This window comes from Dermacentor variabilis, chromosome 2 (assembly GCF_050947875.1).
Source record: "Dermacentor variabilis isolate Ectoservices chromosome 2, ASM5094787v1, whole genome shotgun sequence".
Lineage (NCBI taxonomy): Eukaryota > Metazoa > Arthropoda > Arachnida > Ixodida > Ixodidae > Dermacentor > Dermacentor variabilis.
Window position 1 is genome coordinate 73530374 of NC_134569.1, and position 15376 is coordinate 73545749.

The 15376-nt window shown below is 44.5% G+C and overlaps 1 protein-coding gene across 9 annotated transcripts in view; it reads right to left on the reverse strand.

Annotated features, from left to right (window-relative positions):
- The window catches only part of Svil (Supervillin), a 360495-nt gene that overhangs the window by 58817 nt on the left and 286302 nt on the right, over nucleotides 1-15376 (reverse strand). For all 9 annotated transcript variants that reach the window (XM_075680927.1, XM_075680923.1, XM_075680924.1 and 6 more), the window contains 4 exons: nucleotides 12757-12930; nucleotides 7685-7805; nucleotides 3474-3681; nucleotides 1866-1961 (listed from right to left, as the gene is read on the reverse strand). In XM_075680927.1, coding sequence (XP_075537042.1) covers nucleotides 1866-1961; nucleotides 3474-3681; nucleotides 7685-7805; nucleotides 12757-12930 — 599 coding nt within the window. The remainder of the gene's footprint in view (nucleotides 1-1865; nucleotides 1962-3473; nucleotides 3682-7684; nucleotides 7806-12756; nucleotides 12931-15376) is intronic.

Here is a 15376-nt window from a genome sequence, read left to right on the forward strand (position 1 = left end):
ATATCAACATAAACATCATTTCGGTGCCGTGCCAGAGTTGGAGGACGTTGTGGCCTGTGTTGTGGCACTGTGCAAGCTAGGACAAAAACTGGGTGCTAAGCATAGAAGAAACATTAGACATCGTTCATGCTATTGAACTTGGCATGAAGACGTCGGTGCTAACACCGAGTTGGGATGCAAAGAAGTTGCTCGGCAGTGCTGCTGCGACCATGAAAATACGTCCGTTACAAGGTTCGATTTTTCGCAATCGTTGCCTCTGTTATTGCTGAAGTGTTGCCTAATGACAGTGATGAGAACACGGACAGCGAAAGTATAGGCAATTCAGGCCTGACAGTGGCAGATGCTGCACGTTACGTCAGCCTCATGCAGGTGTTTCCAAGAAGAGGGGGCTGGCATAAAAGCTGGCTCGTAGCTTAAGCGAGTTTGAGGCCGCCATCGTCATTGCTAGGCCGCCACGACACCAAACAAAAATAAGACTTGTCGCGTGAAGTAAATAAATGCTGCATGTTTTCTACCCTTTCATCGCACTCTCTCGTAGTTCCATTTTTGACAGGTAAGTGGGTGATCTCCAGCTATTTTGATTAAGCAAGGGGGGTATTCTGTAAGACTCCACCTAGTGGACCCTTTCAGCTGCTTCTGATTGGATACAGCTGTAGACGAGAGGAGGAGACGAGCAGCCCTAGCCAATCAGCAGCAGCCGAAATGGACAGACCTCTAGTGGGACTCTTACAGAATATCCCCCCAGTACTCCCATTTAGTGTGTACTTTTGCCGAGCTCCGGCCAACTACAGTTTCACGAGGTTTCACTGTATGTGAAAAATAAAATTTGTAGTAAGTTAGGGCTTGTACTGTTCATATGTGTCTGCTTTTTACTGCCTCATCCTCTGCGTATTATTGATAGCTATTCAAATCATGCACCAACAAGCCCAAAAAGCTACACTGCTGAAGACCACCTAATAGTATATCTAAAGCGGATGAAATTATGTATTACACGTGGTTCTTAAATACACCACTAATATGCAAGTAGGACTTTTGCAAAATGCTCATAAATATTGTAACAAATTCAAGGAAGATATTGACATGTGTACTTGCTTATCTTTTCCGGATGACCGCTTGTCACTGCCGAACAAATTTTATCACGCAGCGCACGACGAGCCTGCATGTATCGGAAGTGTCTGGAATGTTATCAATGGTTCCATCCGCTGTCTGTTACTGAACCTTGTATAATGTGATTTGCATGTAAGCGCGAAGTGAATAGTGTAGAACTTTGTAGAAGACACGCAGGTCCCAGCGATTACTCTGGAACATTCGACGACTCATGTATAAAAGCTGACGTGATTGACCCGCTGATCAGATTTTCACCAATTGCCAATGGTGTTCTCCGCTGCCGCCGTTCTTGGAGTGTAACCTGTTTTTGAGGGCACAAGTTCACCCAATAACACGCTAGTTTCGTCATTCCCAGTTTGGCTGCCTTCTTCACCATCACTACCATGTGACAATATGAACTAATAACAAATTTGTCCACCTTCGATGTTCCGACGGATGCTGTTTACACAACTGCAATATTGGTTCTTGATGCACAGTTCCCGATTTGTCAACTTCGTGCTATTTCTTTCAAACTTGCCGATTTTCAGCTACTTGCGTAAACAATTTAAGACCTAAACAAAAATTTAACCTTCTCAAGTAAAACAAGTGTCATTAAAATCAGCCCAGGGGTTATCTCAGAAAAAGATTTGTGTTTTATATGCAGTCAATTATTTGACTACAGAGTTTGTTGTACAAGAAAGCATTTATGTGTAATCAAAACGATAAAAAATGTTTCACATTAGCAACGAAACATTCTAAACATGTAAATTCTGGCTCACCTTCAGCTGCATTTGGCATAGACTTGCTCTTAAATATTGCTGGCAATACTGGCGTCCCTTGCTGGTGAATCCGACGAAGAACTTCTGCTTTGGATGCTGGAAGAGAAAATTATCAGATGCAGCCAAAAGAAAAAGTCAACAGAAAACATTCAATACTATTTTCTCCTTGTCTACAATGGGTAAAATAGTACATGTATTGAAGAAGTTGTCAAAGTGTGTCCACCTTGGTGAAGTGTCACAGCCAAATGCAAATGATGCAGACTAACATTGCTGATCACGAGGGTTGCAATGTGGGCTTGTTGGTAATGCATCTTCAAGGGGAGTACGGTAGCGCGATTAAAAGACGGGACAAAGGAAGACACATAGGGACACACACAGCGCTATGTGTATGTCAGAACTGCTGTGTGTGTCTATGTGTCTTCTTTTGTCCCGTCTTTTAATCGCGCTACCGTATGCCCCCTTGATAATATTGCTCGCTACATTTCAACCATTTCTTTATCAAGAAACAACAGTCTAGTTCCCAAGAATGGTAGATACCCGTCTGCAATAAATCTGCAGTCTGGCAACAACAAAAGTGATATACTATGCCTGTGAACCTAGAATGGATAATTTTGTACAGAGGCCTGCTTGTACAAAGCATTTTACAAGTAGGTAGTTTACCCATAAGCAAATATTTTCATGCAAGTTGCTGCTTGACAAGTTGTCCAGCGACAAAAGTAAAAAAAACTCAGTGGCCTTCCACTCTGAAGAAGGATGACCAGAAAAACTGTATGTGGGCCCCTTAGTGGCGAACTGCACCTCCGCCACAAGTCGGCCCGGCATTGTACTATCTTCGGGATCAGCCCACATATGGGAAGTGCTTATTGCCTGCTTCATTTCTGCCACGGGTCAGCCCGGCACTGCACTAGCTTCGGGGATGGCCCACGTATCGGGAGTGCTTAGCGCCTGCTTCACCTCCGCCGTGGGTCTGCCCGGCATTGCACTAACTTCAGGATCGGCCCTTGTATAGGGAGTGCTTAACGCCTGCTTCACCTCCACTGCGGGTCGGCCCGGCATTGCACTAACTTCAGGATCAGCCCACGAACGGGGAGTGCTAAACGCCTGCTTCACCTCCGCTGCGGGTCGGCCCGGCATTGCACTATCTCTAGGATCAGCCCACGTATGGGAAGTTTTTTGCTTACCACGCCGACAACACAACAATTTCCTTGGACAGTAGAGGTATACAGCTTCGCTGTAAAAGCTTCAAGTATGCATCATTGCTCTGCCACAAAACTTAAAGCCATTTACATCAGTAAGTTGCGTAAGTTTCTTGCACAGGAACCTGCAAAAAGCACTTGAGGGCTATAGTTAAGTGGCCCGGGTTGATTTTTGTCCCCTTGGTTTTCTTTTTAATGCACAGCAATATCTTGATATATAAGCTCAAGAGAATGTTGCATCATGGCCTATAATCACATCCATGAACCCTGGCTATGCAGCAGACTGCTAGCCGCCGAGCTACAGTGGAGCATAAACGCTTACCGCAAGATTACGACTGAAAGCCTGTGGGTCAGAGTAGCAATTTTTATACCTCTACACCATGACACCACATTGTAGAAGCGTAGTACTTACATGCAGCTGGTGAAAACTTCTCCTGTTTGGGCGTTTTCTTCTTGCGGTCAGCCAGCTGTGCTGCAGACTCCGAGATGCCCATCTTCCCAGCTACTGTGAACTGGGAGGCATCAGACTCCTGGACACGTTGTCGCCAAGACTCAGATGAGGACTCTAGCCAGCTTTTACGATCTCCAATCGACGGGGACTTCTGCACCTCAATGATTTTCTGAAAGCCATAGAAGATTTCGCAGAAACCACTTCAGAATGACTGGCGATGTTAATGTAATTAGCATTGAAGCTATGTCTTGTTTCACTTCACACACCGTATTGCTATCACCGGGCTCTTTTCTTGCACTTCCCTCTGAACACACTGCACCACGTAGCAGCATCCCCATGAAGTTAATGCATGGCTGAATACATATTCAAGGGTGGGACTACCCAAAGTCATATTGAAGCAATTTTTGGAGCAAGTAAAATTGTGTTTTGTAGCAGTTTGGAGCAGGCCAATCTGAATTTTGGTGGAATAATGGAATACACGATATGGCAGCACACTTCAAAACCATGACTAAACACAGAATACATTATCACGAAGCATGTAGTAGAAGCATGCTTTGTAGCTATAGCATAGTAGAATATCGAAAAGTAGGTCGAGCGGCAGCACGGTACATGTTTTCCTGTAAAGCTGGAAACATTTGTGGCACTACGGTTGAACTATATATATTGCCATGCCAACACTAATGATGATAGCGGAAATTGTGCTCAAATTATGTGGTCCAATAAACCTAAGATTTCTGGGTCTGCATACATCACCACAGACCCAGAGAGCCGCAATCAACCCTGGGAAGGTATAACGTAGGACTACTCTAATCAGTTTTGACTAGATAGATTTAGTTCCGCATACGCTGTACCCCTGCATACGCTATAACATAGCTGCTCGTCATTGCGCATGTACAGAATGCTAAATGACCCATAGCGTATAGTGTACGCAAGCTATTTCTCAGATTTAGCATTACCATCTCTGTGTGGTTTGTGTAGTTTACATAAAACATGGCTGCAGTCCCAGCTGCCCACTTCGAATTGAATTTGGCATTGCTTTTGTAAAGTTAATTTAGTTCGTAGCAAATGATTGTAAATGTTTTTCGCTTAGCCTCAAGCCATTTTTCAAGAGTGCTTCTCGTTTTCGAGATCACTTCTCGTTTCGAACGACTCAAAGCCTAATGAGAGAAACATTCAAGAAATCGGAAGACCTTGCACACGAACTAAAGCTAAGAAACGTTCGCTGCCTAACGCATGCAGTACCAAAGCGTGTAGTGTACGCTATACTATAACTGTCTATTGCTATAGCGATTATATGGACATTCCAGGAGCATTTCTGCTATCATCTCAGTAATGTTCCGCATCAAGTCCAGGGGCGATAACATTGTCACCACATGCCATATGTTCAAATGAAAGCGTGCGAGGGTGAGCTGACAATGGCGGCTAAATCTCACGCATGCAAGGAAGGAAAGAGGAAAGGAAGCACACAAGGCACCAGGGGGAGGGGAGGGAAGGGTTCTACTATTTCTAAAGTGATTTGCAATAGGGACAGAGTGATATGATATGATATGAGTGACAAGAGTGCTGATAGCTTCGTGTGCACTGTTTTCACACTGTTTTCACACTGTTTTCACACTGTTTTCACACTGTTTTCACACTGTTTTCACACTGTTTTCACACTGTTTTCACACTGTTTTCACACTGTTTTCACACGTTGAGCCAGGCAGCATGATGGTCACTTCTCTCGCTGCTGCTGCTGCTGCACTTCCGTACTCCAGCATTTTAACAGCAAGTTTTCGCAGTCATCAAATGAGATGTTCATGTTTGCTTGAGCACGCGTCACACCTAATAATAATAATAATATTTGGGGTTTTACATGCCAAAACCACTTTCTGATTATGAGGCACGCCGTAGTGGAGGACTCCGGAAATTTTGACCACCTGGGGTTCTTTAACGTGCGCCTAAATCTAAGCACACGGGTGTTTTCGCATTTCGCCCCCATCGAAATGCGGCCGCCGTGGCCGGGATTCGATCCCGCGACCTCGTGCTCAGCAGCCCAACACCATAGCCACTGAGCAACCACGGCGGGTGTAGCACGCGTCACACCGTACTTGTTAACTTAGTAAGCGAATGTTTACAAATTTATATAGTCGATAAAGCTATCTTTATTCGTATAAGCTGTCTATTCATTTGCTATCGCAATGAACGCTTTGCCTTTCGGGCAAAACTGACCGATATGGGCATAACAGATTGGAACAGATTTACATTATACCAGCCCTGGGGACAGAGATGCCCGCACGTTGAACTCTGTGCAGCAGGCCTCCCTGATTCCTAGTTTGTATGCAGTGCCTTCAGCCTACGTTTTGTTGTTTTGTGCCTCAGCTAGGGATCACCACGCCACTTGGCCCACTCAACCGCGTTCTAGTACACTCTAAATACAGTTGCCCTGGCCCTTCCCACAGCAGCGACAACAGCCAAGAGTGGCCGCATGCGTGCCGCCCACTTGTCGAAAGCGCGGAAAAGTCTATAGTTATAAGCACGAAAACTATGAGAAACTGTGCGGAAGGCGCAGTAGCATGGTATGCGAAATGTGAATGACTGCACTCTTTAAGAGAACGAATCCACTCTCTGTTCATGGCCACACAAGCACACATGCCGAAGCCGTTCTGGTGCAACATGGTGCAAATTCGGTAAATTCTCTGTGTTTGGCACAGAAATCTGCATTTGTATCAAAATGGCACAATTGGCACAGGAATCCCACCCCTGCATATTCAGACAAGAGTGACTCAATGTACATGATGTTGGTTCAATTCTGCCCACCGACACAGAACTTTTGAAGGTTTTTTTTCTTTTGTCATTGAAGAATGGCACATACCCAATAACCCGACTTGGCATCAAAGCGTTTAATTGAAGAGCAGCACAAAGCCAGTGGCAAATACTTAGTAATCCAAGTTGGCATCAAAGGAAAATGGTTAGCTACCAACACATACCAGAAAGTGCTACAAAAAAGAGGTATACATGTGTATATTTTGAATGAATGAGAGAAGGTGATGCTGCCTCTGCCCAAATGAGGGATGGTGGACTTGTCAAGCTGTCCAATTGACAGCCTTTCTTCTGCCACCCCCCACCCCCCCATCTGAATCTTACAAGATGGAAATAAACTTTCATACCAAGTATCATAAGAATGCAAATAGCACTGAAAGAATTCTAACCTTATGGACTCTTCTTTCAATGTCTGCAATGTTAACCACCTTTATCAAAAGAAAGCCAATGGGGCATGAGCATAGCTGACTTAAGATGTCTAGTTAGACTTGTGTTGCATTTGTGCTGCTTTAAATCCCTATAGAGGGAGGCAAACCCTCACCCTTGCCCTCAAATATTTAGCACCAAGTTAAATTCAACATAGCAAGGACTGCATAACTCTCGCTACTAGTGGCATTCTTTCTGCAAAAGCTGTATAGAGGTGGGTGGTTTGACATTCTTGGTAAATTCAGTGAACAGCACAATTTCCTGGTACAATGGCTAACTGTTATCACTTCAACACAGCTCCTGCCAGGTTTTCAGTGAAAGGTAATGCACTGTTTCAAAAGTGTCGACTAAGCATTGCTGTGACTACCATGAAACGGAAAAATAAAGGAAAAGGAATATCCTGCAGTTTTATCTAACATTTCTGTTGGAAAGTTGCTTGAATTGGGTTTTGAGTTGGGTTCTTGTTCACCTAATGCTTCAATTTATGCAAGCACAACTTTTTCTTCTGCTTGAAAACAGCACATAGCAAGAAGAAAATTAGTCAAATGGAGGTGCCATCAGCCCAATAAGTTTTTTTTTGAAGTCCTTGGGGAAATCCACAGCCTCGATGGTATAAAAATAATGTTATCTAATTTTGACCATCTGGGATTGTATTTAATGTTCACCAAAATTTCAGTACATGAGCATTTTTGCAATTTTTCTCTTATCAAAATGCAACTGGTAAAGCCAGGCATCAAACCTGCAAGCTCATGCTTAGTAAAAAAGGCTAATTGGATATGAACTAGACTAAGGAACATCACAAAGTGGCCAATAGTGCTGTAAAACATTTCTTTGTTCATTACTGTTTCTTGTGTGATGTGTCTAAGTGAATAGAAATGTGGATGCTGACAAAAGGCACATAATAAGTAATCATATCCCACAATAAGCAGTTGAAAATGGCGTACCGCATCTTTTCGAAGCACTGACACTGGTGATGAAGCACCGATGTCCGATGTAGTTATGTCTTGCTTGCTTTTGTCAACCCGTTTCTGCCAGTCTTCACCACTCTTTCTCAGGGCCTCTAACCTGTGACATGAACGCAGGGTATGTAACACTCTTCTGGTGTGAAACCCTCAATACACCTTAGAAAAAGCAAGGACACTATTCAAAACAAAAAGCTTCACGGCTGTCAATTCTCAGCATGTGCAAAAAGACCTGCTGTCCGAGGCACACAGAAGCACAAGTGCGCACTGTTGTCCCTTATATCAGTTGGATCATTAAAAATGAGGGCTATGGAAATCTTAAAGCATTTTTATGTGTACGATACTAGACCGCCCATAATTTCCAGACTGTGCACAATTTCCTAGCCCTTATAAGTTAATCATTCCCTTTAACAGTGCGAGCAATACCTGACAAGCATGACCAGTGAAAGAAATTAAGAGAACTTAAGAGAATGCACAATATCTTAGATCTTACATCTTACAGCAAAAACACTATGGTTGGAATACCCTTTCCTTTGCACCTTCCAAGCTTTAATACCTTTGCCGATTTTCTGGTCACAATATAACTTGAAGCTTTCAGTGCAAGACAATGTGCAGGGAGAAAGTAGAACGACAGTGGGGGCTCATGAATGCACTAAACTTTTATATTGCAGACTTTCTTTTCACTCGTTGCACTGAAGTAAACATGTCTAATAGCCCTACAATATCATGTGAGAAGGTACATTCATATATACATAATAAACACTTTTAATCACGTGGGAGATATATACTTAAAGTCCTATACACCAGAACACAGAAAAAAATTAAGTGGCGCCACCTGCTGCTCCAACGGCTCCGAGTTGCCAAGCGAGGTGACCGCAGGTAGACTCAGTGTTTGCGCTCCGACATTTCTTTGAAGTTCTCACGAAGGACGGGATGGTGAATTTTAGCTAAACTTCAGCTTCTCGGCAAGATTCTGCTGCAAATTGGAATGGCTGTGGCAAGCGCAACGTCTGCAGACGGAGCGGATCGTTCGGGTAAGTCAGCGTTACCTTTGCATGCAGAAACATTGGTTCTGTGGCTATTCCACTTTCATTTGCACGTCTGACAATATGTCATGAACTAGTAAAAGCCTTGCAGTACGCAATATACTTTACCACCGCATTGTAGTGCCTGGAAAAATCTCACAGCCCGCACCTTGAAAACAGGCAGCATGCCATAGGTTCGGGTAAGCGTAGCGCAGGTGCGCGGATGCCCGGATGTGTCCGTTTTTGTCTCAGGATGGCGGAAGAATGAATTAACATTAGTTCAACCGTGTTGGATCTACTGTACAATGCAATGTATGCATACATTTTTAATAAACATCGCCACTCTTGCCCTCTGGCCAGTAGTTATGATAAGCAACACAAACCAGCTTTCACACAGTTGCTGAATGGTATTGCGAAATTTCGTGACCACCAACGCCAGTGCACGGAATTCAATCTGTTACACACGAGTTCGATTGTCATGAGCGTCAGAACTTTGCAGCAATGCAACACCTTCGCGGCCTTTACTTGTGAATCAGGTGCGGAGTTCTATGGCGAGAGCTGCTGTACGAAGCCCATCTCAGGCCTTTGTGTAATCGAGGACCATAGACAGACGCATACACAGAGACACGCACAGATACACACAGAGACAAGAGGACATGCACGGCTTAATATGCCACAGCAGCCCGGCGAGCGACGTACATCGTGTTCGTCACAAATGGTGCTCTGCAATCTGCTTCGCTTTCACTGGTTATTTGCACATCCATATATGACGCAATGACGCCCCGATTATGTTCTGCACTTGGATGTTGCGGGCACAGACGTATTTACACATTGAACACACACTACATGCACGCGAACGCACCTTGGCAGCTCCGGGAAGATAGCAGCCGGTCACTGGGTTCCGGAGTATGCACTCAGCCTATCCGGCTCGAGACTATCGTGTTCTGATCTATAAGGGTAAGCTGTTTACAGGCAATAAACCATATGTTAACCCTTGAATCCCCAATCTCAAGCTGTAATCGTCATGGGAGAGTGTACCAGTATTGCCAATGATGAGTCACACTCGTCCAGCTTGATGGTGTGCTGCTCCCACTGCCAGAGACGAGTTAGAGTTAGCATTCAGGGAAAGCTGCTCTCAAAAGCAGCATTTCTTTATTTTTGAAATTTTGGTGCTTAATTCTAACCAGAAGTAACCTTTTCAGAATAATGACAAAAGATACTTCTTAAAAATATTTGGGAAATTTGTTACGTTTTTCCGGAATTGATTTGGGTGTTAAAGGGCTATCCGACCATACTGAGAAAGTAGACGCCCTTTTCAAGTTCTTACGTGCACTACAGCCACTTATCTCAATAACAAATCTCGCGACACACCAGTGCTATACCGCACAAAGCTTACTCCTGGCCAGAGCACCTTATCCTCACTTCCACTGCTTGATGGCAAAGCAAAACAACCTGCATGTTTGCTAGAAACTGGTCAAAGTGAACGATAAGATAACATGGAGCCCACTTAAGAACCAAACCCGCATGCCTGCATTAAGCCACAGCACTTTGTGCGCGCCTTGATAAGACACGAACAGGGCATGTCTGTTGTGTGTCAACAACCCATATCAGTTGATGGCACAGGACTGCACTACGGAGCTTGGCACCTGGAACCAGCTTTTAGACTGTTTGCAGGCAGCTTTTAACCTGAGAAAGGAGCTTCCAGGCAGCATTGTGCAATACACCATGGACACTAATGAAGATTCAGCTTATATTTAGAAGCATGTGTAATCCAAAATTCTCATAAATACCCACTTCAAAGGCTGTGTGCACAATTATGCATACCAAGATAGTGCATCAAAAGCAAAAGCACTGATGAAGGTAATGATACTTAAAACATGTCGCATAATTTTTAAGCTTATTGTAGTTATGCTGGAAGTCTCAATAATACACGTAGAGTATAAGTAAAACAAGTACACACGCACGCACGCACGCACGCACGCACGCACGCACGCACGCACGCACGCACGCACGCACGCACGCACGCACGCACGCACGCACGCACGCACGCACGCACGCACGCACGCACGCACGCACGCACGCACGCGCGCGCGCGCGCACGCACGCACGCACGCACGCACGCACGCACGCACGCACGCACGCACGCACGCACGCACGCACGCACGCACGCGCGCACGCACGCACGCGCGCACGCACGCACGCGCGCACGCACGCACGCGCGCACGCACGCGCGGCTGGGCGTTCTCTCGGCATTAGTATATCGTCATGAAGTGCGTTCACTTCTTTCATCATGTTTTCCTACGTTTTACCACAGGCTTATCTTTCAAGTGGCTGAATAGGTTCTTACCAAGTATGCTAGACATATGTTCTTTGACTTTACATTCATGTAGAGCATTTTCGCATACAGTGTACAATCCGAAGCTTGACAAAGCTCACTGATTAATTGAAAATTCTTAGTCCACTCTACGACTGTATGCTTTTCGCAATTCTGAAGATGAAGCAATGTGGTGAAACTAAGTTTTCAATAGACAAAATTAATAACCCCTTAAATACTTTCGATGAGCCTGGCTCATGAAGATGGCACTGATAGGCATTGCTTTGAACTTGTCCATGGCAATACAGTAAAACCTCGTTAATTCAGATTTCACGGAACCGAAAGAAATGCCCAAATTAACAGAATGTCAAATTATCGAAGGTATCAAGAAAACAAGAAACAAATGCTTACTATGTCAACAAGCTTTTATTTACTAAATGAATGCACCAATCATTTTCTATTTTGCACAAAATCAGTGCGAAAGCTGCACTTATCTTGTGGCTGACTAGCCGCTCACAGCGGCGAAGGCATAACTTATGACTTCCTTCACAGCACGGCCGCGGTGAGAGTCTTCATATGAGACAGGCTTTTTAGTACCGTGCGCACATCCAAATTATTTTTTTGCTAGTGAGCTGGTCGCTATCCATCACGATGTAGCCGGTGCTCTTCCTCCTCGAAAGCCTGTCAGAACGAAACTACTGCTTGTCACAACCACTGCGGACGAAGCTGCAGTCGCTGCGACCTTGCGGTGCTGAAGGTATACAGCCAACGCACGCAGTAAGTCAAAACTAAACTGCCGTTTGCTTCAGCTGCGGACGAAACCGCGGTCGTAATCGGCGCAATCATGGATGGCGACTACACAGTTATGAAGGCACGCGACCAACATACATATAGAGCCAAAACAAAAGCCCTGTTTGCCGCAGCCGCTGCGGACGAAACAGCGGCCGCTATCATATACGGCAACTATGCAGTCATGAAGGCATGCAGGCAATGTGGTGCTGTGCGTGGCGGTAAACGCAAGAACAAAAGCTTTAATGGCACAAATAGGCACGAAGCGTTCTGGCATTGCTGTCATTCACGTGCGGTTTCCACTGATGACTATGACAATGCAGACTAGCAATGCGCTAACGCCATTTCTGCTCTTTTTCATCATGCATTTGCGGCACTCCAGCGCTCGCCAAGCTCCGAATTAACCGATGTGCACCAAATACGTCCGAATTAACGAGATCTGTTTCACTGCATTAGATAATGCATACTCCTGCCAAAACCAAAGGACGAGTCCGAATTATCTGATTTTCCAAATTAACGAGGTTTGCTGTGTTCCATGTTCAAAGCGGTTTCCACGAATGGTCCACTTAGTTTTTATTCTAGTACATAGATGACGGCACCACGTCAGCGCTCGAAGGCCATGTTTACCGAGATCATTGGGCCCCTTTCTGCAAGAAATTTCATAGATGGCAACTTTGTTGCTTTATATGCAGTTTTGGAATTGAATATTACAATGGCCCAGTAATAAACATGCAAGTAAGAGAACATATTTGAACTTGCATGCTCAGGATACTTATTCCCCTTTAACGTAAAAAGCATCAATGCGTTCATACTGCGTACGAATTCAAGCCTCAACTGTACATTCTGGTTTACGGCACACAGAAACTGAAGCACATGAGCAGTGGCACATTTGCTAAGCTACGTGTTCAGGCCAAGTCATGTCTCACCTTTGTGCAATACCTCCACTACAAGTTGTCTTCTCGTCTTGCGTGATAGGTTGTGTCCGGTTGGTCTCACGAGAGTAGAGGCCTCGTGTGTTCACCTCCAGTCCATCGTCACTGGCTGCAGCGTAGGAAGAGCGCAGCCGAGCTTCAGACGAAAGGACTTCATGAGCACTCCTCCTGCACAGAGAAAACAGAAAATTCTAGTTAACAGTGCGGCAACAATGGTGAAAAAGTCATTCTGGGCTCAAAAGTTAAATAGAAAGCGGCCCTAAAGTTCAAAGGGCATAACAGCAAATGCTCCCAATCAGGCACAGGGTACAATGGCATAGCCTAGACAAGCCATGCATCTCAGTTGATTCAACGTAACTTGGCTATTCTTGTTTTGCTACTTTAAAGCTACGGCACTAAACAAAAATTAAACTTTAAAGCTAAACTACAAGCTAAAAGCTTGAAAGCTTAAGCTAAAAAATTAAAAGAAACTACATAAGTAGACACCTCTGAAATAACATCAATATGACTCAGTGAGAATGGGAACTTCACACGCCAGAAAATGCGAAATACCAAACGAGTGCTAGGAAAGCTGCCATAATGTTCCAGCAACTACTCCCCATTATGCCATAGATTTTAAAAAAATATATGGCCAAATCTAGTACCAATTGTAAAAAAATTATGAAAAAGTAAAGTTAGAAAATGAAAGTGGTACCTGCATGAAAGACTTTTCCTACACAAGAGGTCAGGCACGTGAAAAACACAAAATGCCATACACAGATGACTTGTAAAATATCCCTATGCCAAAAAATTTGGCACACCTTTTGAATTTGTCACATTAAAATTTTACAATTCATGATTTGATGCACAGATGGAACTGAGGTGACATACTGTGGTTACAGAATCTGGCCATCTAATACAACAAAATAAGCAAAAAAAATTTTTTCAGTTCTTTAAATTCAAAAATGTGCAAATCAGCATTTTCTTTATTAGGCTATCCTTGTTCACTGAGAATATGCTCAGAAGTCTAAATGCTTAAACGCAGTGCTTTCAGCATTACTTAAGCAATAATGATCAACAATCAGCAACTACCTGGCAACTGAGCAGGGCTACAGATAGTTGAGAGTGATCATAGAAGTTCCAACAAGTCTCAGAACGACTGCAGACAAGATGGCATGCAGCCCTATGGGAAGCAATAAACTGCAGAAGAGTACGCATTTGGGCTGGTTGGTTCATGATTACGAGCAATAAAAACAGCGCTAAACATCAGGACGAGTGAAGGGACACAGACAAAAGCGCTGTTGTCTGTGTCCCTTCACTCGTCCTGTCGTTTAGCGCTGTTTTTATTGCTCGTAACTATGGGAACCATTCAGTTCCGACAATGCCTAAACATAGCCCATACATGAAAAGGGATGATGAAACAAAATGCAAAAGTACACACATTTTATCCCAAATGACCTGTTTCCTAAATGCTGTGTTCATTCTGTAGCGCCATGAAATGTAGATGTGCTAAGGTACTCATTAACAAAGATGCTAAGCATTTCTCCAATTGACTTTTTAACAGCCTCAGCAAAACTGGCAGATGAAGAATCAATAGTAAAAGGGACTAGCATGTAGCTCAGAAATCATGCAAAGACAGCTACAACAAACAGGGCATTATACAATGTGACGGCTAACATGCTGTAATAATTTAGCACTCACATAAAATGTCATAGTGAAGACTGAAGGCCTATGAAGAGCAACATGAATTAAAACACCAGGTACATATTCTTGCACTGTGGTGCATGCAGAACAAAACAAGGAAGCCAGCTGAACTCCGTACGAAATTAAACCACACCGTTGTACATATTACAAAAAACTTATTGCTCAAAATTTTCAGTACGATGGAGTTAGGCTGGCACATTAAAATCAAATGCCGTTCAGTTTTCCTTTTTTTTTTTAAAGCCGAGGAAACGAACTCGCACAAAGCAGATTTCTTGACTGGCAATCGAAGCCACAAGTGCTTGGCCGCAATGAACGAATCACCTACAGCACAGCGTTTCTAGTGACAGTGCTGTGGGTGCTGCCACAAACACCATTGTGTGTACGAACAGTCAAATAAAAAAAGGCGGGACAGAATTCTAGTAAATGAACTTTACATGCCTTGCCACCGCACTTCCAATGAATAAAAGCCAATACAACAATTATGTTGGCGAGTTTAATCCATACGAGCGTCAATATCAACATAATACGATGCCGACAACCCCCATAAGAGGCAACCAGGAGCGCCCCGCGAACGAAAGGCACGGTGCGCCCCTGACAGCGTTCGTGAACGTATGCGTCGTAGCACCTACGCCATCTCCAGGATGCGGCTATCCCGATTGGCCACAGGAATGCCCGTGCCAGCACAGAAGGAACCGCGAAGTCACAGCGGCAAAGAAAAGCCATCGCTATGTAACGCGGCTCCAGATGCACGCCATTCCAACGCGCGCTTCAGACGGATGGAAGCACGCGCCCTTATCGTCCGAGAGACCCATTCGCGACGATTACCTCGTAACGCTCCATCGCGCGTAGTGCACTTCTTGGCGGTGAACGACATGGCTTGTCGGCCGCATCCGACTGCTGTTGCTGCCTGCTGCTACGCCGGCCGCATCGG